The sequence below is a fragment of the Thunnus thynnus genome, chromosome 19 (genome assembly GCF_963924715.1).
Source record: "Thunnus thynnus chromosome 19, fThuThy2.1, whole genome shotgun sequence".
Taxonomy (NCBI): Eukaryota; Metazoa; Chordata; class Actinopteri; order Scombriformes; family Scombridae; genus Thunnus; species Thunnus thynnus.
In genome coordinates, this window is record NC_089535.1 from 6808505 (window position 1) to 6834799 (window position 26295).

At 40.5% G+C, this 26295-nt stretch overlaps 1 protein-coding gene across 1 annotated transcript; it reads left to right on the plus strand.

Moving 5' to 3' along the window:
- The first annotated feature begins 1063 nt into the window (after window positions 1–1063).
- Window positions 1064–26011, plus strand: jmy (junction mediating and regulatory protein, p53 cofactor). Its single transcript, XM_067573711.1, has 10 exons — window positions 1064–2494; window positions 10999–11172; window positions 18215–18365; window positions 18688–18857; window positions 19386–19551; window positions 20208–20398; window positions 20501–20578; window positions 20805–20900; window positions 21864–22398; window positions 22514–26011. Exons 1-10 carry the CDS (start codon window positions 1676–1678, stop codon window positions 22822–22824), a joined length of 2691 nt encoding a protein of 896 aa, XP_067429812.1. The 5' UTR covers window positions 1064–1675; the 3' UTR covers window positions 22825–26011.
- The last annotated feature ends 284 nt before the right edge of the window (window positions 26012–26295 follow it).

Below are 26295 nucleotides of genomic sequence, written 5' to 3' on the forward strand. Positions count from 1 at the left end.
AAATGACAAATGTGTTGATTAACAACATTAAGTTACTGAATGAGAAAACTAATTAACGAGGACTTAATGTCTGGTTTGGTTTAATGAGCCTCCAATTAAAGGGACTATTATGATGCCTTCAGGTCGCCTGGTAAAAGACGCATATGGGCACTATTTTCTTTTATTATGAGCATTATTCTCTTACAGAAACTAGTATACTATTATATAATATAGTATGAATAGTTTTGTCTATGGAATGTCAGAAAATTGTGACCAGTTATAATCTCTTAGAGCTCATGGTGACGACTTCAAATGTCTTGTTTTGTCTGATTAACGGTGCAAAATCCACAGATATTCAGTTTACTGTCATGTATGACAAAGAAAAGTCTCAAATCATCACATCTGAGAAGCTGAAACCAACAAAAATTCGCAATTTTTGCTTAAAAAATATTAATTACATTAATTTATTCATCATTTTGTCTGGTGACCCTTTGGAGAGGCCTGATCCCTAGGTTGGGAACCATTTGACTAAACTAGCTAACTGTATATAAAGTAACTAGCTGCACTTGATGCTTCAGTATTAAAAATGTACTCTATTATACTTATTTAATGCAGACTGAGTACTTTTACTTTTATTATTTCAAATAGATGTATCTGATAATACTTCTGTGCTTTTACTTAAGTAGGATTATAAATGCAGGACTCTTACTTGTAATGGAGTATTTCTACATTGTGATATTGCTACTTTTACTAAAGGATCTGAGTACCACTACACAGAGCCAAAGTTGACGTTGAAATTTCTCAGTCCAAAAAATATATGCAGTTCACTGTTAAAGAAGACTAAGGATGCCAGCAAATAAGCAAATAATCTAATGATGTCATATATAATATATTAGTCAGGGGGACGAGATGAGTTTCTTTTGCCATTTTGCTGCGAATACTTGTGTATTTTTACTTGTTTACGATTTTTCATGCAAGATTTTTACTTGTAATGAAGTGTTTTTACATTGCTGTGTTGGTACTTTTACTGAAGTTAAAAATCTGACCACTTTTTCCACCACTGCCTGCTGTGAAATAACAGTAAACGTTTGCAATAACAATATAAATGTGTCACAGAATTTAATGCAACACGTGTTTAACTAGAATGAACTATTTTCATCACAGAACGTGAACGCAACATTTAAATCCCTCCCCGGATTTGACAACACGCACGCACCTTCTGCTTGTAAACAGAAGCTCACACGTGACGCTGAGAGCCCGAGCCGAGTCGCGCGACCGTCCGTCCGCATTGTCTGCGAGCGGACAAAGAGCGACACCGCGAGCTTCTCTTGAGCGCGAGGTGAGCTGGGCAGGTGTCATGACAACCGTCGTTATGAAGACGTTTATATCGCAGTTCGCTTCAACTTCTTCGTGTCTGAATCCCGAATCCGACCGTTTGATGGGAAAACGACGCTAGCTGCGTTTTTCGGCCGCTCGCACACAGCTGGCAGCGGCTAAACAAAGCTGGAAAAGCCTTTGTTACACCTTTTATAACGGCTAATCCCTTCAGCTACGCTAATTTTTTTACTTTTATAGCTAGCTTCTAACGTTAGGCATCGTCAGCTAACGGTAGATAGCCGTTAGCCTCGACATCACATCAGAAGCTTTTTTTTTTTTGCTAACGTTTATCTGTTCTTTTTTTTACTGGCTGGATGAGATGTCATTCACCATGGAGGATAACTTGGAGTCCGGATGGGTGTCTGTTCGACCTAAAGTCTTCGACGAAAAAGAGAGGCATAAATTTGTTTTCATCGTGGCCTGGAACGACATCGAGGGAAAGTTCGCCATAACCTGCCACAACAGGACGGTGCAGAGACGGAGCACTTTTCTGGACCCGCTGCTCGACTGTAACCCCGCCGTCGGCGCCTCCGTGGCGGAAACACAAACAAAACGTACCGTCGTGTTGAAGACGGATGAAGCGTGCCAAGCCGGTAAAGTTAGACCGAACTGTGTCCCCAAAGGAAAGCCGTCAACAAAGGCTGTTGTTGGGGAGAAGAAGTCAAAAATATCCGACGGCTCCTGGGATGTAGTGACACCCAGAGTGATGGATATCGACTTCCTGGACGCCGTGGATGTTTATGATGATGCAGACGCTGGGGACAGTGATAGCAGCGGCCGAGAGGACTTCAGCTGGGCCGGGCTGTTTTCCTTCCAGGACCTGAGGGCAGCCCACCTGCAGCTCTGCGCCGTCAACTCGGACCTGGAGCCGTGTTTACCGTCGTTCCCGGAGGAGCAATCCGGCGTGTGGTCGGTGCTGTTCGGTGCCCCAGGGGTGTCGCAGCGGGAGACGGACACCCTGTGCTACCAGCTGCAGGTGTACCTCGGCCATGCATTGGACACCTGCGGCTGGAAGATCCTCTCTCAGGTGCTTTTCTCCGAAAGCGACGACACCGAGGAGTACTACGAGAGCCTGAGTGAGCTGCGACAGAAAGGATACGAAGATGCGCTGGAGAGAGCCAAAAGACGCATGCAAGAGGTGAATAACTATTCTATAACAACACAAGATATGAAAAGACGGGTTCACGTATTTCCAAGTCTGTCTTAAATCAACAGTCAGGTGCCCAAATGAACATTGAAATAGGTTTTTCTTTCCATAATCATTCCTCCTGTTAATACTGACCATTAGAAGATCTCTTCACATGCACACTGAAATGTATTTAAAAGTTATCTGAAGCTAATATGAAGCATCAGCTGTCCAAATGAGTCAAATCAAGTAGATATCTTAAAACGTTACAGTCGTTTTAGTGCCAAAGTCCCTCTCTTTGTTCCTTCTTTACTTTCACTGCAGCTCAACAGGAAAACACTGTCTGAGGAAACACAAAGAGGGAATTTGATCCTAAAAAGACTGCAAATGTAGCAGATATCCACTTGATATGACTAACTCAGACTGCTGAAGCCTCATATAAGCTTCAGATAAACTTTTAAATGCATTTTTGTACAAAATGACTGTGTGGAAACACACTGTGCGGATTTTGGCTTCCATCACCTACATTTAAAGCACATTTGAAGTGGATCTTTTAATAGCCAGTATGAACAGGAAGAGTGATTACAGCGAGGAAAACTCTCTCAGTGTTCGTACTGACACGTGACTGTTGTTTTAAGACAGACTTGAAAAAGCGTAAACCTATCCTTTAATCTTAGCCTTATATTACATGGAAAGGCTTTTTTTTTTAAAACCACAAACTGATGAAATCCCATACGGCATGCAGTTTTCAGAGCATAATTGTGCCTCATGGTCTGCTCATTCTCCTCCTCTTCCTTTGTCCCCACCTGTGATCTACCATCTGTTGCTGCACGTTCATGGGCTTGAAATATGATCCGGTCTGGCCAGACACCAAACCCCAGTTGGCTGAGCAGTTGAAGGGAGTTACGTAGAAACACAGCAGAACAATTAAGAGGTGGAGTCACAGAAATGATGTGTCACCACAGCTGTTGAGATTGTTTCAGCTTTCTCCAAGACAGCTGAAGACTTTATAATTAGCTCAACAAGCACACGAGAAGCTGTCGTGTATTTTCATTCATCTGTGTGGCATATTACCTAGTTTTTTTTTTTAGAGAAAATCCAGCTAGAGCAAGCAAGATACTCCTGCAAAGTCTAGATAAAACGATGGTCATGATCATAGTCACCCTGCGAGTTTGAGATGAGACAAAGCCCCGGGCGAAGTCTTTCACCTCATCTGTTGTTTTGTTCAGCTGATTGACACACAAAGCACAAACAGCTGGGTTTGGGCCAAGCAGGAAGAAATTACTTAATCTCAAAATATCTCACTAGTTTATATGTGACAGAGCTAATCTATATCTACTGCTACTCATTTAAAATGACAGAGATGATCACATAGTTTTGGCCTAATCTAGTGTACAAAATGTAGGTGGATGTTATATCAGTGGTGAGTTTTCTTGATTTCCTGCTGCAAGTACTGACTGTACACTTATCAAACTGAGTGGTAAATAATATGTGTAGCTGGTAAAATCTGTAAAAAAACAAGGGTGCACAAGGGTGGTAACAGAGATCAATTTATGTGTCTTACTGCATGTCAGGAGGGTACGATGGTGCTAAAAATGGCCCAAATTATAGACAGCAGTAGAGCTGAAGCTATTATTAGAGCGACCTGTGGGTCTGGACCTCTACAATGTGTCACAAGATGATTGCACAGGTAGGAAATGAGAAAAAATGTAATTCTGATGCATGAAATTATGTCCCTTTTTATCTTTATTGCAAAATACAGTGGCTTTACCTCCTCATGCCTACGAAAAGTATTCAAATTAAAAAATCTGAGAAGTAGAAAATCCCTATTTGATTGAACTGCTTATAATTTACCCCAAGGACACCTCGCTATGTCCATCATATTTTACAGTGGGTCGGTGTATGGTATAGACATGCAGCTAGTGAAGAGGGGTCACAAGGGGACATTTCTTTATATTCAGAGGTCACGAGCAGAAAAAAGTTTGGGAACCACTGGATGACACAATTGAGAGAAAATTAATCAGTAACTATTTTGATAATCGGTTAATCGTTTGTCATTTTTAAAGCGAAAACGTCAAACATTCTCTGCTTCCAGATGTTAAATGTGAGGATTACTCACACTTACTTTTTATCCTTGTAAATTGAATATCTTTGTGTTTTCGACTGTTGGTTTGACAGAACAATTAGCTTAAAGACGTCATCTTTGGATCTGGGAAATTTTTGTTTTTTAAACATTTTACATGCGGACTCAACGATTTGTTGATTAATCATGAAAAAAAACGAATCTATAAATATAAATAATCGTTAGTTGCAGCCCTCGAAAGCGGCAGAGACAAAAGTGTCTTCATATGTTCTGACGTGTAGTTGTTTGTGAAATGTGTTTTTAATATTTTGTCCAACATATTTACATATATGGAAGAACACAAAATTAGAAACACATCACAGTATAATGCAAACCAGCTCAACCCCCCAAACAGTACTGCCTCAAACCATAAAGACTAATCAACAGCAGTCTGACACAGTGTCAACAACAACAAAGGTAGTATTCCTTACAGGACTTTTTTTATTGGATTGCACGTGCTTCCTTGATAAACTCTGAATGGAGGTAATATAATAAACAGAGTGCTGACTGGGTCCCAGTAATCAGGAAGCCGTAGTCCAGATTTAACAGCCTGTTGAGAGAGGAAGAAAAAAAGGACACGTTTTACTTTTTTCCGAGTAAATCGAGAGTTTTACTGTATTTGACCTTTTGAGATACAGCGATGTAGTTTAATCTAATGTACCTCACTCATCTCATCCCTAACGGTTGCTAAAATGAAGACGAGACTCCAGACTGAGATTAAAATATAATCTGATTAGAAGAAAGTACAAGAAGAGGATTACTTTAAGTTGCTCACTGGCCTTGGAAGAAGTGCCCATTAGTAATCATTAGTTATGATTAGTTGGTTAATCGATTAGTCGTTTGACAGATTCATCTTTTTACGCAAAAATGCCAAATATTTGCTGCTTTCAGCTTCTCAAATGTGACGATTTTATGCTTTTCTTTGTCATACACAACAGTAAACTCAGTATCTTTGGGTTTTGGACTGTTGGTTGGACAAAAACAGACATTTGAAGACGTCACTATTTTCAGACATTTTATGGACAAAACGATCAATGGAGAAAACAATCGGCAGATGAATTGATAATGAAAATAATCATTAGTTGCAGCTCTACTGTCAAACATCCTCCCTGTATACTGGTGATGGTGTTTCTGGGACCTCTGCTGTGGTTGTGTGGTGTGTACGGAGCAGCTGGAGACTGAAAATCGCTGCTTACTCTTATCACAACTATGCAGCCCAAATCTCAACACTGTTTGTGATGATAACTCAGCTAAATATGCAAAAGCATCGACTCGTGGTAAACACTGCACAGATGTAGGCCATCCGTCTGTCAAACATTGACCAGAGACTTGCAGTTTTTCCTGATCTGTGGCTTGTTAAACAAAATTGGACTGACAGCTTGTCCACAGTAAACCTGACACGTTGCAAACTAGTAATTACACTTGAATGGCTCCGCTGAGCTCTTTGTAGTTGTTCTCGGGTAATGATGATGTAATTCAAATGAAAACTGATGAAACAGTTGAACGTGCTAAAAGATAAACCTAGCATCTACAATTTCCTAGTGCAACATAAAGCCTGCAACTAACAATTGTTTTCATTAGCTATTAATCAGCTGATTATTTCCTCAATGAATCCATCATGTGATCAAATAAATGTCCACAAGTTTATCATAAATTCATCACAAGTTCCCAGAACTCAAGTTGACATATTTAAATATCTGTTTTTGTGCGAACCAACAGTTTCAAAGCTGTCATGGATCGATTAATTGATTTATGGTATATCAGCTCGTATCCACATATATTTCAGACTAGTTTCCTCTCTCTGTGTCAAATCCTCGAGTAGAATAGCAGAGGAAGACATCTATAGATTTTTAATGGAGAAAGTTGGCAGTGAGTCCTGAATGGAGTCCTGTTAGTAATGTTTATAACATGAGAAATAAACAGTGACTTCATTTTTCTATTCTCAGAACACACCTGGAAGTTACAGCAGCTTGTAAATACATGCATATTATTGTTTCCTTGGTACAAAGATGCTCTTTCTCCCTGTTTGGGAAACTTGTGGACAAGAAATTCAGAATCAAGGTGCATGGTTTCAATCGCTAGTCTGCAACGATAAGGAAAATAAACAGCAACTATGCTGATAAGTGATCAATCATTTCAGTTTTTTTCTCAAGCAAAAGAACATTTGAACACGCAACAAACATTTTGTGGTTCCAGATTCTCAGATATGAGGATTTGCTGCGTGTTTATATGATGAAATATTTTTGTTTTCTTTGGTTTTATTAAACAAGCAATTTCAGGATGTTGCTTTGGGCTCTGGGAAACCGCGATGGAGGGTTTTTCAATTCTTTTTGATGTTTCTTAGACTAAACAGTTAATCAAGAAAACAATCAGCAGATTAATCAGTGAAAATAATCGTTAGTTGCTCAAACTAGTCGGTATTGTGTTTATTTTTGTTCAAGTTTCTGCCAGGGGTGGTTTTCCAGTAAAACTGCAAGACTGAGTCGCTGGTAGATAACAGAGAGTGAGGCATTAAATGTGTAAAAGAATGAAATTTCCCTCTGTGTCCTCATCCAGTGACTTCTTAGGCTTCCTGCTTTGTTGTGTGATCATAGTTTGTGTTTGTCATGGTGAGAGTACATGTTATCCTCCCATGCAGCTGTTGGATTAGTCTGCCATACTGTAGCTTAAAATTTGAGCTTTGTTTGTGTACATTACATAACTCACATTTGGGTATTTTTTATCATTTTATGTGACTCACTAACACAGAGTTATTTTGCATTAAAACTAATATGTTCACAACACAATCGAATGACGCCAACCGATCACGTCAGTTTGCTACAGGTACCATTACTCCTCTTGTGCATTCATACGTATGATATTTATAACACGACAAATGAGAGAAATATTCCTTTACATGTCTGTGTTGCATGGAAAGTTTTAGACATTGTGGATTAATTGAAGAATTGCCTGAAGGATTTCTTGCAGTCAGTCTTAGTAATGTTGAGTCACAGGTGACGGCAGGTCTGCAAAAAACTTTGTCATATTAGTGCTATATGTGGGAATGACTACTGGAATCCCATTTTGCGTTTTACGGCTCCTCAACAGCATTCAGTGTGAAATTAGCTTTTTTAAACAGAATGTCTGCTCAGATCACAGTCCGGGTGTGTTCGTCCTGTGAGATACTTCAATTAAAAGGCAGAGAGAAAAGTCCTCCAGCAAGACCGAGCAGATTTAGCACCGACAAACTGGAAGAGTTAGTCCTGATTGCAGGGCTGGAGCGGCTCTTCTACAGCTCGTATCACTAGGAATGTCCTCTAATTATGCACTCATTGCAGTGCTTTCTGTAGACTTAACAGCTAAATTTAGCACATAATCATTCATGTGTCGGTGACGTCTTTATGTTAGATTGGAAACGTGAGAAATGTGCACATTTTCATCCTTGTAATTCTGTCTTTTTAATGACAAATAGTGATTTTATTTGGAGAAGCAGAAAGCTAAATTTTAAATAATTCAAATTTAAGAACAGTTGTGACACCACATTTGCTGCTTTTACTAAATGTAACACTAATAAAAGCAATTATAAACCTGATACAAGAAAACAAATCATACATGAACTATGTGAAAGTATGTAGAGGCAGTTAAAAGGAGGCTTTTGACTGTAGACCAGAACTCTGGAAGTCCAGAAGAACTCCAACAGGCTGGAACAGCGTTTATTTAGTCCTAACAACAGAGTTATGTACAATTTTGTGATGTGTTACCCTTTTAATTAACTAATTTGCTTGGAAACATTAATTTTGATGACAGAATTTTGTAAATGATAACATGATATGATAATAACATCATGATACCATTTAGCCAACGGTCGATAACAGCTGCAATGATTAATAGATGGAACGACAATTAATCAGCAACTATTTTTAAATTGAAAAATCATATGAGAGTTTATGGTTCCAGGTTTTAAAATGTGAGGATTTGCTGCTTTTCTTGGTCTTAAATTATAGTTAATTAAATAATTTTGGGTTTTCGACTGTACATCACCTTGTGCTCTAGGATATTGTAATAGAAATCTTTCACTTTTTTCTGATGTTTTATAGACCAGTTCATTGATTAATTGAGAAAGTAATCATCATAATTTTAGTTGCAGCTGTAGTTGATTAATAATAGTGTTAAACTGTTGTCTTGATGTACGTTACACTGACCCTGCAAACACTCAGCATCACAGCAAACTCTATCAACTAAAGGTTAAACTTATGGCTGCAACTAAAGATAATCATTTGGTCTATAAAATGTGAGACAATTAAGAAAAAAATGCACATCACAGTTTCTTAAAGCCCAAACTGAGTTCTTAAAATGTCTTATTTACTTCAACCAACAGCACAAAACCCAAAGATTTTCAGTTCACCATCACTCAGGACTCAGAGTCGAGAAGCTGTGAGAAGTTGGGACTCGGGGAATGTTTGGCATTTTTGCCTGCGATTTATCAACTAATCGTTTGGGCTCTAATTAAGACAAGTAATCCTGCTGCCTTTGAAGTGCAGGCTCAGCAGCTCACACACCAAGCAGTCACGGGCTGTCTGGCTTTGTGTACTATAGACTATCATCCATGAATAGATTGGACTGTGGAAATAAAAACTACAGCAGGAAATAAAAATGCTGCATTACACAAAAAAACAGTTCTGCCCTCAAAAGGAAACAGTAAAAGTAAAATTCATTCCAGTGTTTGTGATTTCTTCATAAACTGTGCGGCAGGTGGAAATGAATCCTACGTGTCGTGTATTTGTAAAAGAATAAATCTAAGCTGGGTGTTTATAAGTTAAAATAGCACATGCCTAGCTCATGCCCAGGCAGGAGTCGGATCATTTAGCCCAGGGGTTTTTCTGGCTAGCAGTGACTGCAGGGGCAGGGAGTCGGTGTACGCTTGGCCAGTGGTTACCAGGGAGACACAGACCCAAGGTAAACAGTAGGAGCAGTGTTCGAGCTGAATCGTGCAGTGTCTATCCCAGTCCCCAAAGTGGAGGGCTTTGGAAAACCAGCCTGGATTTAATATAAGAGTCTCTATTCATATCTATAGCTCTTTCCAGAGAGAAGAGCACTTTATTCAACGCTTTGGACGAAGATTGGGTGGTGGCACATTTCAATATTATGAGGCAGAAGTGAAGTAGAAGTATTGTCCTTTTATGAATTGGAGCCACTGGTTTGTGAGAGCCGGGAGATGAATTGTATTTGTGTGTACAATAGCTGTTTTCATAGCGTTTATCTCAGGAACAATGCAATGTCTGTGGATGGTTGGACATATGGTATGAATCAGCAACAGTTGGGGCCAATTTATTCCTATTGTACTACACTCAAACAATGTATTTTATGGTATCATTTCTGACCACACACACCCGTGCGGCGGCGCTCACACGTGCATGCAGAGACTTTCTCACACTCTTTACGTAGCTCTTTTAATTAGGCTTGGATTTTTTCCTTTAGCTTTGAAAGAGCTTTTGTTTTGGACTCCTTGTAATCACAAATTAGGCAGTACTTATACACTAGTGCTACACACGAAATGTGTTTTCATTGTAGATTGGACAATGTTTCCTGGTTCTTTATCAAAAGTGTCATTGTTGTCATTGAATTTACTACCCAGGTAGATGCATTCAAAGTACAAGTCTCTGTGATATCTTTATTTTTCTTATCATAAAGACCAAAACTAAGTGAATGGATCCTACTTAAGTTATTGTTTTGATTAATCAGTGACTTGTTTGGTCTGTAAAACATCAGAAAACAGTGAAACAGTGAAATCTAAATACCCTAGAGCACAAGGTGACGTCTTTACAAGTCTATAAAATGTCAGATAACAGTGGGAAATGTCTTCAAATGTCTTGTTTTGTACAACCAACAGTCAAAAAACCCCCAAATATTCAATTTATAACGATATAAAAACACAGAAAAGCAGCAAATCTTTGCATTTGAGAAGCTGAAGCCAGGAAATTTTTGCTTAAAGAATGATTAAAACGATGACTAACTGATAAATCAACTAATCATTGCAGCTCTAATTTACTCCAGTTTGAGTAATGTTTGCTAAAAACTTCAGTCTACAGTCTCCAGCTGTTTTAGCAAAATATTTAGCCTCTGTTAAAAATTAAAGTACATATTTATTACTCGTTTTAAAGATTTACATCTTCAGTAGGAACCAGAGCTTTGGGCTGAGTACCACAGACAGGCTGGGAGGAGTCGGAAAGAACCGAGAGACGGATTTAGTCTTTGTTTTTGGTCTTTTAATAGGATTTGTTGACAATAAAAAAAAAAAATACAGAACAACACCAGACTTGTCCTTTAGCGTCGAAGTGGAATATGTTGCATCTCAGAGGATATCCGCACCAATTACCCAGCTACATGTTTCTCTCTTTTCTGTTTTCCGTCCCAGGTGTTGGACAAACACAAAGCCATGGACAGCATGGTGGAGCTGCTGCAGATGTACCCTGAGGAGGACGAGGCGTATGCAGAGCTGCTGGAGGCAACGACTCAGCTCTACCACTACCTGCTCCAGCCTTTCAGGGACATGAGGGAACTGGCAATGTTGCGCAGACAGCAGATTAAGGTAACACACACACACAGAGACACACACACAGATACAAATACCATCTGTTTTACGGCTTGATTTTAAGTAGGGTTTAGACCTCGCTGTAGCCGGCTAACTGCTCTGTCCTGAAACACACTTTTGACTCGTGTCAGAGTGACTTTATACTACACGTTACTTCACCAGTTACAGCATTGTTTTTGTGGTTTGGTGGTTTTAAAAGTCAGGGTTAGTGCTGGGATACAAGCCCTGAACCACTGCATGGTAATGTCCTCCATTGAGCCTGCCCTTCCTAAGCCCACTGTAATGACATTAGCATTAGTTGCTGAGGCTACGTGTGGAGATGATGATGGTGTAGTAGCTGGTCTATGCTGCCTGTAGCTTCGCATCTGGGGGCTGTGGAGGACAGAGGATCAGCCAGAGAGGCTTTTTCTCCCCCCCCCCCCACCTCCCCACCCCCCCGCCCAGAGCGGCTTAACAACCAGTGTAAGTATTATTACAGCAGCCACTAAACCACTCAGTAATTCTGCAGCCTCAGCACACTCTTCTGTTTTCCACACTCTTTCTTCACTCCATCTTTGTTGTTTCCCTTCATTAGAGGCTTGAAAAGGGAAGTAAATCCATCGACTAATCTCTACTGTCTCTTCATGGTTCAGTGCTGACAATAGGTCAATAGGTCAGAGCCCTACATGCTCCTCGTACACTTGAAAATGACAAACATTCAGATTTTTGCAAACTACAAATAGAAAACTCCATATTCCGACAACAAAACCAGATTTATCTATATAATCACATCACCCAGACTCGATGAAGGATGTCAGCCTCTGTCTTTGTTGACGTGCAGCCCTGCCGCCGATAGCATCAGCCGTGGGCGTTTTTTAATGTATGCTCTCCTTTTGTCGTAGGTGTTTATAAAAGCTCGCTCAAATCACATCACACATGGAAATCGCTGACGAGAAACAGCCTTTGAACTTAAAGTAACCTCTGCGCACAGGTGTGTCCATTCCGCATAACTTCACGAGTTGCCAGAAACTCCGTCTGACTCTGAGGTGGAGTCCAAATCCAGCTGGTCAGACAAAAAAAAAAAACACACACACACACACAACAGAGAAGAAAGGGTGCCAGTGGCAGAGAGAGGAGAGGCAAAAATAACAAGCTTATCCAGCAGTAAGAAATAGCACGAGCAGAACTTTGCCAAAATCTGTGTCTTGTTAGCCTGAGTGTTCAGAGAATTCTTATCACGTCTGAGTCTGACTGAACTGTGCAGCCTGTTATACCATGTGTGTAACATATATATATATATATGTATATATATAATATGTTTGATACTATTAAATGCCTCACATGCTGATGTCTTTCCCTCTGTCTCTCAGACTCTCTCAGTCATTGTTTTGTTGTGAGTACTTCCCCTTCTCTGAACTACATTTCTCACACAGCATGCTTATCCAGCACCGTCACTAACCAACACAAGACAGTGACTGTGGGTGTGTTTCATGGGAGTGTGTATTATGTTGGTATTTGGGACGTTGGGCGGATGCTGATCTAAGTTAAGAAATTCCTCTGAATCAACAAAATTTATATAGTCTGGAAATATTTCATCTTTCTGTCAACAGATCCAATAAAAAAAAAAAACCCAGCAATGAATTTATCCAAATAAACACATTCTGCAAGGCTGATATATTTTATCCCTCTGTGCAATGGCTCCATTGTTGTCCAAAAACTAATAAAAAGGCCTCAGTGAGCGGCTGTGTGACATGCTCTTTCATTACCATAAACACACGCTCTGTAGTTTATTTTTATTCAGTCGGAAATACTCACTTAGATCACCAAATATGGATTAATCCACAGCCCCAACAAATGCTCTTTACTCCTGTTAGTCATGTTTGCTGAATGCTGCAGCTGTTTTAGGAATTATTTAGCCTACTTTTTTTTTTTTTTTTTTTTTGTATTCATGACCTGTTTTTAAATATTAACCAGTAAGAATGAATGAATGGGACCGAGAGCGACAGACAGTCTGGGGAAGTTGGAAAAGTTTTGAGAGACTAAAACGTTGTTGGTTTTTGTCTTTTCATGGGTTTTGTTGACAATAATAAAAATATAGAAAAAACACCAGCCAAGTATAACAATCCAGCTGATATTTATAAAAAGATGCTAAAGATGTAACACAAATTTATACTTGAAGATTAGTGGAAAATGTAAAAAACTTCCCAGAGATCTTCCTCCTTTCTACGCAGCTTTCCATACTGTTAATACATATTGTTAAATGTTTGATATTGTCTTTTTAAATGTGAAACTGTGGCATAATGCTAAACTTGATCTCAGACGTGGTGTTTAAAAAGAAAGGAGGACACGTTTAGAGAGGACAGTTCAAGTGAGGTCAGGTGTTCAACCTCCTCCAAACCAATCTGCTCATTTCATTACATTCTTTGCGGAGCTTCCTGAGAATCTGAACTCAATATGATGCCAAATTTTCCAGCCCTGCCACCTGCTTCCCTCCAGGGCGATCCAACGGCTAAAAACAAAGCTGTATGCAAATGAATCCCTGATACTGGCACAGGCGGTTGGTTTCTCCCAAACTGATGAGTCAGGGGATCGTGGAGATTCTCTCTGCTGTGAAGAAAGGGAAAGAGAGAACGACTCGGGGGAATTAGGACACAGGATACTGACATTTACATACAGTTTGCATCCTACCCTACTGGTTGATGATGTCGCAAAGGTGACGTGAAGGAGAGGGGGGCAGCCGGCTATCAGTCACTCGCTAGGATTACAGCCAATTCTGACTTCATTTGCAAGTGTGAACATGACACGTGTGAGGTTGTTGTGAAGCCGCCACAGTGCCTCAAGCTACGAGATATGTTGTAATAAACTTTTATGAACTGGAGTTGTCAGTCTGAGGATTCAGACCTGGAATGTTTTACAGAAGAATATCCACATGGTTTTTGGAGTTTATTTCTGCAAATGTTTTCTATTTAAATCGAAAGCACCGGCTTTACTGAATCAGCGAATGAAAGAGCAGATGGGCAGGTGAATGAACGATCACCTGAATGAACCGACAACAATGGGTGTCGAGTGTTTGGTGAATGGTGCATTGTGGGACGGCCCTATTGCATGTCGGGGGGGTGGCGCAGCGTGTGTGGTGTCCTGTTGCCTGGGAGGTCAGAGGGCAGCCATGAATTAGAAATGTGGCTTCTCTCCAACCTGTCTGAGATTGTGCCAGTTACTGTTTCACACCGACCGCATTATTACACGGCAACAGTTGTCATGGTGGTTCTTTACACACCTGCTGCGCTATCCTTCAGCTGTTAAGCAAATTTTACACAAATTTTGGAATATCACGTAACATAATATGCAAATTAGATACAATTCCATGATCCGCATTGACGTGAATAGTCTATCAGAATGTTTTTATTGGGTTATTTTATTATTTGGATGTGTGCACGTAGACATGATCACAACAGATTTTCTAATTAAATACATCATAACTCAACAGAAAGTACTTTTACATCAAGAGTCTCATGTTTTACCCGTAAAGACTCGTGTTTTAATGCTTGTTGTTCGTCATCCGTGATGTGAAAACGTCAGATTCCCACAGTTAGAGAAAGAAACAGTGTGGTTATAAAATCCTAGCGCAGCACAGAGCGTCTCTCCTGATTGGCTGCTGTCAGCCGAAGAGTCGATCACACCAGACGGTAGAGCGTCTGTAGTAGTAGTAGTAACGTTCAACACCGGAGCAGGAAACAGAGTCTCTCTGCTCTGCATCGTACTGTCCTCTGTTTCCATCACAGTTATATATTCAGATCATTTAGAGACAAGACTCTGTAAACATTTACAGCCTGTCACAGTCTCACGCTGTGTTACTCAGATAATAGTGATGCAGCTCTCAACTGATGCATCAATTCATCAGCAGCCCTAAAATGTACTATATGGAATAAGTAATCAAATAATTCATTAAATACATAGTTCAATCTATCAACCAAGAGGTCGGCGGAGAGACAAATCTGAATTCAGTGGGTATTTTAAAGTTTGACATTTGATAATTGTGAATGGAAAGAGGGTGTTGTTTTTCTATCTGGTTTCATGAGTGAAAGATGAAGGACAGACAGATGTTTACTATGATCAACAGCTGATAATAACACTTGTCTCAAGTATACCTGTTTTTAAATATGATTTCAGCAGTGTTTTGTATCTTAAATGATAAGGCTGATGTTTTTCTACATTTCTACAGTTCTGCTGTCAATATTTTCTGACTTCACTATTCTGTCTGTGGGCTTAGTTTTATACTGAAGATGTAAATCCTTAAAAATGGGTCACAAATGTACAGTTTATTTCTTAAAAGGTTCTGTTATTTCATAAAACAGAGGGACACTGTAATGTTTAAGAATCCTTAATTAAAAAGAAGTAAATAGTCCATTTGTTGGGACTATTTTCAGAGTTGGATTAATGCAAACCTGCTGCTCCAGAGTTTATTTCTGGCAGCAGGAATTAGATCATCATCATTATCAGGCTTTAAAACACTGATTAGAGGGATGAATTCATTGTTGGTTTTGGTCTTTTCATAAGATTTGTTGACAAAAAAAACAAATTAATCTGCAACAGTTTTGGCAATCGAATAATCATTTCAGTCATGAATTAAGCAAAAATACCAAACATTTGCTGGTTTCAGCTTCTCAGATGTGATGATTTGCTGCTTTTCTGTGTCATACATGATGATAACTGAACTTTTTACCATTTTATACACAACAATTGTCAGAATACTCAAAAATGAAAACGAATGGTAGTTGCAGCCCTGATCCTAGTAGCCTTGTGAAACTAAGCAGAGTGTTTTAAATCCATCCGTCCTCCACAGCAGCCTGATAAAGACTGTGTCACTCACATAAAGGCCTTTACATGCTATTTTAACCAAATGAGATAAAGGCCACCATGACAGAGTGGATGCTGTAATCCCAGCACTTTGCCACGGGAACTGGCGTCACTTCTATTTTCAGTCTGTCACGTCTGTGTTTTGTCACCGACAGCTGTTCAGCAGAGGTGTAAAGAGAAGCCAAGCAGTCAGTTACATCCTTTCCCCCCACTGCCTCCAGAAGAGCAGTAAAAAAAAAAACCCAAGTTGTTGGCTGGTTTGGAAAAAGAGGTGAAAAAGAGGTGTAAAAGAGGTGTAAAAGAGGTGTTAAACTGGTACTTGTTTAGTTTGTTTACATGTATTTACAGACACTCCAAGCTTAACACAACACTCTAATCTCAGGTTATGTTTGGTGATACTTTGAGTCCCTTTAAATCTCCTCAGTCTGTCTCCTACTGTACGATTACGAGGAGCGATGGATGAATCGTCTGCAGTGGCGTCGTAGTGTGTCGTTCATGACGCAGGGATTAGGTCAGGAGTTGAGTGACACCAGCAGGCAACAGTCGAGCGGGAAATCGCTTTACCGAGTGACAGATTAGAGAGGACAGAGTTGATATTGGTAGAGATGATTCTCCCCGTGATATTCCATCATATCATCCTGTCTTTTATTGTGCAATCTCGGGCTGGAAAAGTGATATTTTGACGTGTGCATTTCTCATAGAAATATGTCACTTTGCCTGTTTGCAGAGCAGCTTTACAGGTTTATGTGAAACCTGCTAATTCTTCTCACGATGCTCAAAACTGATCTTCTTTTTCTATGTTTTGTTTGCCGCATGTTGAAATTGAAATTTTATTTATATTTTTAAATAACTACACAAACAATTTGGAATAAAAAAATGGAAAATACATACATACTCGCACATTCCTCTTTAATCATATCTTCTTTCTTTCATCGCCTCTTGACATTAGTTTTGATTGCACTTCTTCTTATTGTTTCAACAAACTTCAGCTGCACTGGAAAAAATGTTTTGCATAAAACCAGTTAAACAGACTGGTAGTAAAGAGACAACTTGGTGCAGAGGAGTTTTACTGATTTGTCGCAGAGGTTTGCAGAGACAAAGTTAACAACAACAACAACATGCAAAGAGGTTATAAAAGAGGTTTAGTGTCACAGCAGGCAGTGTGACATGTCATCAGGTCTGACTGATCTGCTCTCAGAGACATTTGGGGCTCTGCGGGTGTTAAAGTTTGGACCCTGCTCTTGTCCTCAGAGGCGTTCACATGTACATACATACTGTATCCTTTCTGTTGGAGGATGTTTAAACAATGAGGACACGACTAAAAGGAACTTATGATTTTTTTATCTTAATATTTTCTTTTTCTCATTCCTGAAGTGATTTTTTTTTTTTTTGTTTCTTTCTGTCAGACTTTTCTCTTTCTGGTCTCTGACGTAATCTCTCCTCCCCCACTCGCTCCACGTTTCACCCCAAAACCACTCCCTGTTCTTGTGCCTCACGTGCAGACACACAGACACACACACACACACACACACACACACACACACACACACACACACACACACACACAAAATACAAAGCATGGCTAACATAAATCAAGGTCTTGTGAGGTTTGTTGGTGATTACTATGGCCCTGTTTATTTTAGAGCACCTACACACATCTGTTTTACATTGAGATATTAATATAGGACTTTATGTGCACGAGGCGCCTCAGTGGGAGTTGATCCGTGTGTACATTTTGTTCCTTGCACTCTCTTCTTTGGGGGGGTGGGGTGTAGTTCTCAGTCAACACCCAGGACAGGACTCCACGTGGCGCTGCTTTTTCCCCTTTTCTCACTCTTTTCACATGGCCTGACACGAGCCGGTGAACTGTAGAAGGAATGAACTCTGACATGTGGTTTTATGCCTCCTTACTGTGTGAACTCAGATTTTTTTTTTTTTTGTTATCAGAGAGGGGTTTTTCTTGTAATTTTAGCCGTTTATTTGTTGTTCCAGTAGCCCAGTAGGACACTGGGTTAGTGTCACTGTAAACATAAACATGCACATGCATGCCCACGGTCTCTGCTCACTATCACCACCATCTGCTGTAGTTTGCTGGTATTACAGAGCACTGAAGTTGAATGATCTTTATTCACTGAACTGTGTTTCATCTGCTGATGCAAGTAGGTTTGACCCGCTTTAACAACCTCCCGCTCGACCCCATCAGATCTCACTGGAGACGGAGCGCCTGGGTCCTCGCCGTGTGGAGAGCCTGAGGAAAGAGGACGAGGAGTGGCAGAAGAAGGCTCACACTGCTGTACTCTCCATACAGGACCTGACTGTCAAGTTCTTTGAAACCACAAATCGAGCACAGAAAGGTAAACACGGAGAGGAGGAATTTCCTCTGGTTTTGCAACAGCGTGGGACATTGTCTCTTCTGTGAACTTTGAACCTTTGTATTGAATGTTTACCCAATAACAAAGTGCAGTCAGCAAACCACATAGAGATCATTTCATGTCTCCAACCTCTCACATGCTCTCTCTTCCGCCAGAGGCAGTTTAATCCTTCACACTGCGAGGAAACACGTCAACTAATAGCTGTGTTCAGACCTAAAATAGACTTCACTTGTCTGAGTTTTCAGTTGAAGCACTTGTGCACTTTTCTAAAACACTGCTTTACACATGTATGTATGTATTGCAGCTCTGTATGAGCGGATGCGTGCTGACCAGAGGAAGTTTGGCAAGTCGGCATGGGCAGCAGCAGTGGAGCGCATGGAGCGGCTGCAGTACGCCGTCTCCAAAGAAACTCTGCAGCTGATGAGGGCCAAAGAAATCTGCCTGGAGCAGAGGAAACATGGCTTGAAGGAGGAGGTAGAACACGCCGTGATACACAATAATACTACTCACAAGATGTGGACCAACATGTGTTTGTGTTACTGCCAGATTCTCATGTTTATCTGTGTGTGTTGTTTGTCATAAGCCACCATGACAAGACTGAGGTACACAAACATTCACTTTAGGATATAGACAAGTTGAGAGAAGAAAAAAAAAAAGAAGCAAGATAATAGCTGTTAAAAATGACCTCATGGCTCAGGCATCCTGAAATGGAGAGAATAACATCCTGGTGCACAACAGTGGAAATGAGTCACTGAGAACGACTGCAGGGGTCAAATGTTTGCTGTACTTGTGAAAATAGATTAGAACTGCAGTGTACCTGCTCTGTGAGAGAACAGGAACGCTGCTTAACAGTTTAATTTCCACTGAGTTCACTCATACTAACATAATATGCTAAATGTCAGTTAGAGCTGCGAGACACTGCTACACAGATGAGTCAGCCTTCGGTGTTTGGCCTTTGGTAGAATAACACAGTCGTGTGGCTGTTTGTTGTTGTTGTTGTAGATGCAGAGTCTGCAAGGTGGAGAGGACGCCATGCTGCGTCTGGACCAGCTGGAGGCGCTGTACTACGAGTTGCAGCTGCAGCTGTATGACATCCAGGCAGAGGTGCTGCGCTGTGAAGAGATGCTGCTCACTGCCCAGCTGCAGAGTCTGCGCAGACAAATGACAGGTGAACATAGTGCTGCCACAAAATATGTAGACGTGTAGCTCATAGACTGTACGGTAAAGCTCAACGTGACAGACTCAAATGTTAAAGAATAAGGCTGGAGATTTTCTATATTTTTCTTACTGTCAACAAATCTCATAAGATCAACTTATAAGTATTGTGTGTGTATCCAAAGCCTGATATATCTTATTTCTCTGTGCCGTAGACCTCCGTTGTTGCCATAGAACTATTAAAAACAATGAGTCAGTGAGTCACACCGCTGACCGAGGTGATATGTTCCTTCATTAAGAAGAGTTTGGTCACGTTAGTTTGTTTAGAAACGGCTCCAAAGATTAATAACAGCGATCATGTTTTCAGTCTCTGGAGAGTAGTTCTGTGTAAGACAGACGCCACTGAGCACGTGCGGGGACAAGGTTTTATTTACAGTGCTTTGTTCCACATATGTAACAGTCAACTGGATAAAATGAGCGAATTGAAAACATCCTAATGGGCACTTAAAAAATGGAAAAAATAAAAACAGTGTTCTTAATTTGTGATTTTTAACAGCAGCTAAACAAAGCAACACAAATTGTGATCGTCAGCTAGTTGGTTAATAGGTAAATCTGTACGAGGAGCTTTTCTAACGGCGTTTTGATGAATCTGTTCTGATGTTCTACCAGAGCGACAGGATGAGGTGGTGTACTATGATGCCTTCGAGAGCCCCGATGCCATGAAGGGCGTAGAAGATCCCGCAACCTCGCCGTCCCCCCTCAGAGATGAAGAACTCAGCGTCCTGCAGCAGAGGACGCGACAGCTCGAGGCTCGCAGAGGACGCATCACTGCCAAGAAAGTCTACCTCAAGAACAAGAAGGTAAACACCGATGATTGACGAGGCAGCTGTCGAGTGCAGCTGTCATCTGTAACATGTTGAGTTGAGTTCGGTATCTCATCTATGTGTTGTGTTGTGTTGTAGGAAATTTGTATTGTCAATCACAACCAGAAGATACAAGGAAGCCAAGCTGACGGCAGCTCTATGCAGCCACTGCAACAGGTGTGTGTCGACACATTTATCAGGTGTTGGTGAGCAGCAGCTCAACAGGAGCTGAGTTTGTTGGTGCAGATTAATATTAAACATAATAAGCATTTGCATATGTTTAGAACTATTCATTTATTTTTTCCTTGTAAATCTCTTCGTTCTCTTCGTGATCATTTTTTTATCAGTGCTTTATAAAAAATGTTGTTATTATAACATAAGGACTTTGTTGTTTCCTGTAAAGGGAGGAGAAGCTGAGGAAGATGACGAAGCCAAGCAAAATGCCAGAGTGAGTCAGGAGAGGCAGAGAACTCTGGACAGACTTCGCAGCCTCAAACAGGTGGGAGCTCAGACATTCCCTGTGTGCTGTACACAAAAAAAAACAAACAAACATAAATCACAAAACACCACAGAAAGCCAGCGGTGCACCGGTGGCGTCATGGTTAAGGCGCATACCAGATAACCACAACATCCGTGGATTGACATTGTCACGTGTTTTACTGCTCTTTCCCCCCACGTCTTTCTCTGCACTGACTCGCAAATAAAGACAAAAGACCAAAAAAAAGAGAAAAAAGCCAGTCAGGTAAAACATTGTGACTCATAGTCCAATATTTAGTGATACTGATATTCACTTGTTAATAACTCACAACTGCAACAAAGGGCCGAGATGTTTATGATTTGTTTTCAGTTTCCATCCACAAGTTAAATCCTACAGAGACTCTCTAAAGAGACATGCACAGTATCAAAGTCTCTGTTCTTAAACATGAAATAAATTATATTCACTCATAATAAACAGCATTATCATAATGATTTGGTTCCCAGTCATCTGTAAAAATATGCACATAATAAACTCAACTCTGTACACAATGTTTTACAGTCAGTTGTGGCCTTTAAAAGAATCTATAGCAGCTAAACTTAAAGCTACTGAGATGCTGCCTGGACGAGCTAGTAGTGACTGATGCGTTAGCCGTAAAACAGTGAAATAAACAGTCCAAACTATCTTCTTCAGGCTTTACAGGATATTTATTACTCACCACACAAGGATCTTCATTAGTCGATGCAAGAATCCACTGCAGCAGTCCATAAATCATCACAAAGCCATATAAATGTCACGTTACAAGACTTTGTAGTGTTCCAGGCATGACGATCAATGGCCTCTCGTCTAGCAACACCAAACACCTGACTGACTGTGTCTGTAGACCACAGCGCCCCCTGTGTACAAAGTGCTGAACTGCATCACATCACATAAAGAACCTTTGACTGAATCCTCGTGTCATTGTTGACTTGTTGACTCTCCACACAGCGTTACCCCGGCCAGGTGACTCTGAAGTCCAGCCGCTTGCGTCTGAGTCAGGCTCATCCCCGGAGGAGAGCAGGACAGCAGCCCAGCACCCAGGCGGCCAGCGTCCAGACCGACTGCATCTCCGACCTCCCGGAACTCTCCGCTCCTCCTCCGCCGGACGCCTGCGGCTGCGAGAGCGTCTCTTTACCCACGGTCGAACTCGATAATCTCGACTCTTCACCTCCCTTCCTCTCGCTGCCTCCTCTCTCATCTTCTCCATCTATTCTCTCACTGGGTCCTCCCCCTCCTCCGCCTCCTCCCCCACCTCCCCCGCCTCCTCCTCCTCTGCCACCTCCTTCCTCAGAGGACCAGCAGGGCGATGGGAGGGAGAATAATCCCGCTGACGGCTCAGTGCTGCAGCTTAAATGCGAGTCTGAATCCTCCTCGCTACCCCTGGCTCCGTTTTCCCCTCGGTTCTTCGACAGCAGCCAGCTGCTGACGGCGAGGAAGAAGCTGAAGAAGACGGCGTCTCTGGACTCCTCGCAGTGGAGAAGAGGTGAGGAGGAAACCTTAAGATTTACCGGTGGTAACGGCACCAGTAAGTAAACCATTTAGAATCTTGTAAACTAGTGAAGCTAACTGTTGTGTCGTGTGTGTGTGTGCGTCCGCAGCGAGCTCCCCCATGGACGAAGTACTGGCTTCTCTCAAACGGGGCAGTTTCCACCTGAGGAAGGCCGAGCTGCGCGTCCTGGCCCCCGACCCGGACGACGACAGCAACAACATCCTGGCTCAGATCAGGCAGGGCGTCAGGCTCAGGAAGGTACGGACCCGCCCGGAGCAGCAGCAACACGCCAAGACCTTCCCCCACTCCGCCGACGCTTTGACCCGCAGCATCCACGAGGCTCTGAGGAGAATCAAAGAGGCTTCACCAGAGTCCGAGTCTGAGGACGAAGGCCTTCCGTGCACTGACTGGGAAAACTAGTTTGGCTTAATGGAAGAGTTAAACTTTCTCTTTCATGGACGTGTGGAGCCAAAACGAAGAGAAAACGACCCGAGTCGAGCAGACAAACCAGGGTTGAATCCCCTGCAGATACCTTGGTGCAATTTGAACAAAAAAAACCTTCATTTTTTTATATCAGAAAACTGCTCAGAGGTATGTTTCGGTTTTTGTTTTTTTTACATACTTCTGCGTGTTGTTTGTAAAGACGGACCACTAATCTTTTTTTTTTATGTCGTTGCTGTGGCATTCTTGGCGAGGATACAACCTCTGACCTCTCATTATGTCTCAGTCCACACGTCGGAGTCGTACTGTAGTTTGCTGTGATGGGTTTGTTTTAGGAAGTGAGTGTTTGTTTTTTTTTAATTTTTACATTCCTCTCACTTAACTCTTCACTGAATCGGTTTGCTTTACACTTTCACATTACTCGTACTGTAATATTTCAGTGCTGAAAGACGTCTAAACGTGTACACAGAACGGAGACGAGCTGTCACCAAAATTCATGGTTTTCTAGTCATTTTCATCAACCTGGTGGAAAGAAATCAACCATACCGTTTTTTTTAGCATTTTTTAACTTTTCAAATGATATCTACATAAATAGGAGTAAAGTATGATATAACAAGAGGAACAGATTTTGGAGGGAGGATATAAAACTCAAGTTTAAATCTCCGTCATCTAGTTCAGAAGTTTTCAGACGCAGTTATTTGAGTAAAAACTTCTTCTTTAAGCCATAACACACACACACATGTTTTTAGATTCAGATAAATATCATCATCTCTAACATGAGCATGAATAAACGTCTAAACGCTCCGCTCGTAGAGACGGAGGACTATCTCCCAGGTTTGGTTGTTAAAACTGGGTGGAAACAATTAGAGAGTTTAAAACATGCGGTTCACAAAACGTAAGGGACGTAGGTTTGTCAGCAGCTGTTCTTCCTGCTGTTCAAACAACTACGGTGCATTTAGAAACCTCCAGACTCCAGCAGGCGGAGATGTCCGATCGTCTTGTATCGTGAGACTGAAACGTCCTAAATCTGCTTTAGAAATCACAGGAAAAAGATGTTTCTTATATCTGCAGAACCTTCCCGAGAATCGTCACGTTTTGAAGTTCTCGTCAGTATCAGAGTACATCAGTTGGTACGATGCAAACAGGGACTGATAAAAGCGAATTCAACACACTTTTAACGGCACAAAAAATGTAAAGAAATATATCGGCTAAAATCCATTAATATTAACTTTATTTATGTTGCACTGATTTATAGAAGTTTATATTCCTGGAACACTGACACTCTCTGGAAGGACCATGGAGAAAAAAAAAAAAACTAATTCATGCTCTCGATTGAATGAACCTTCATGTCGTTCTGTGTACAGTTTCACTATGGATCACTGGGATTTAATAAGGTTTTATTTGAGATCCCTCATAATATATCACAGACTTTTTGGCTGTAAAAACTTTTGCGCTCCTGCAGATGTCACCCAGTTCATAAAAACTCAACATACATACATATATACAGTATTTACAGTATACTTATATTCTCTTCATTGAGAACGCTTCCTGCTGCCTCAGATCCAGCTTAGATCAATAACTTATGTTACAGGAGAAACATCTTCATCACTTTCTGCTGACTGAATGTTTGCTGATCTCTTAAAGAGGAGAACAGGTTAAAATTAGATAAACTGAGAGCACAAATGAGTTGTTTTTTTCTCTCCATGGCTCCTCCTGCGCTCCATACTCCTCCATCCATTAATATACGGATATTTCCAGAATCTAAAACTGGTTCGGTAGATGTCGGGGGGGTCACAGTGTCAGACTCTGAAAACCTGATCTAGTTTAACAAGCTGCAGCTGATAGAACTGCAGCATAGATATACATATATATAATATAATATGTCAGGATCAGATCCAAATAAACGGTTTACCTGCAGCTCAAACAGCATCAGACCTTCATCCGCTCGTCTCAGCTGGACGTTAACGAACATTAACGACGTGAGAAGAAGCAGCTTAACGATACAGAGATTTTTCCAGACGTTAACGAAACCGTCTCTGGAAACATCAGCACACAAACAGCTGTTTGAAGAATTATTGATAAATAATTATCTGCTGTGCATCCTCTACTTGTCCTCTTCAGACGATGCTGTTAACACCAGGTCAGTATTTATGACACTTTTATATATATTTACATTTATATTCCAGAAATATAAATGATTACTTGATTCTAGCTTCAGTAGTCAGATGGATATAATTTAATATTTTAATATATATGAATAAGATTCCCCCCTTAATGAATTGTAATTATACTGCGTTATTCCCTGCTGTTTAATTACTCTTAAAAGACCTTGAAAGTGTTTCAGAAGGATTTAAATCGATTTAACAGAGCTTTAAAATGATTCAGCTCTAATCTAATTCATTTAATTTTCAATTACAGGTTAATTGTTTAAGTCGTTTTTCAAGCAGAAACTCAAAAATGATCCGTATGCTGCTTTTGTCTATTTTATATCTTTGTAAACTGAATATTTTGGGGTTTAAGATTGTTGGTTGAACAAAAAAACAGACATTTGAAGATGTTTTCTTGAGCTTTAGGAAATTTTGATGGGCTTTTTTTCATAATTTCCTGACTAATTATGGACTAAATGATTAATTGATGATAAAAATAACCAACAGTTGTGGCTCCAGTTATGTTTAAGTTGTTCATGGGGTTTTTAAAAATAAGGTGGAAGTGGGGGAATGTATAAGACGGCTCCCTATCAGTGTTTTAAAGCAACTTCCTCTTATTTAAAATACATTAAACACACACACACACACACACACATATATATATGTAACTTTAAATGCTTTTATATGCAGCTCATGTAGGGATCAGTTCAGCTGAAGTCTGATGCTTCGTCGCCCTCTGCTGGTTAACAGACGCTGCCTCCTGCTCTCCAGACCCGACAACATCTGGATCATATCTCATGTTTATATTTATTTTACAAAAACCTGTTTGTTGTTTTACTGTTTATTTTTTACCTGAGAGAGTCTTTCTTTCTCTCTCTCTTCCACTGCCTTGTTTTCAAGTTGTTGTTGTTTTTTTTTTTTTCTTACTGTACTTCCATGAGTCGTTTGATGTGTGTGTGTGTGATTTTATACCAGTCTGTCACGTATGAACTGTGTCAAACCTGTTTTTAACTGAAAAACTCAACTCTCTCTCACCTGAGTTTAAAAGGTTATTCACTGAGTGCAGTGGTTACATTTAAAGGAATAGTTTCACATTTTGGGAAAAACATGAATTTGTTTTAGATGAGACTCGAGCTGCAATGATTAATTGATTAGTTGTCAACTATTAATTAATTGCCAGCTATTTTGTTAATTTATTAATCATTTGGAGTCAGTTTTAAGAAAGAAAAATCTAATTCCAGCTTCTTAAATGTGAATATTTTCTGGTTTATTTCATGGTCTATGACAGTAAACTGAACATCTT

Coding starts and splice junctions, on each gene's coding strand:
- jmy (XM_067573711.1), top strand. CDS start 1,676: ATGTCATTCACCATGGAGGATAACTTGGAGTCCGGATGGGTGTCTGTT. Junction 11,173..18,214: donor TGCGCAGACAGCAGATTAAG/GTAACACACACA, acceptor CGACCCCATCAG/ATCTCACTGGAGACGGAGCG. Junction 19,552..20,207: donor TCTGCGCAGACAAATGACAG/GTGAACATAGTG, acceptor ATGTTCTACCAG/AGCGACAGGATGAGGTGGTG.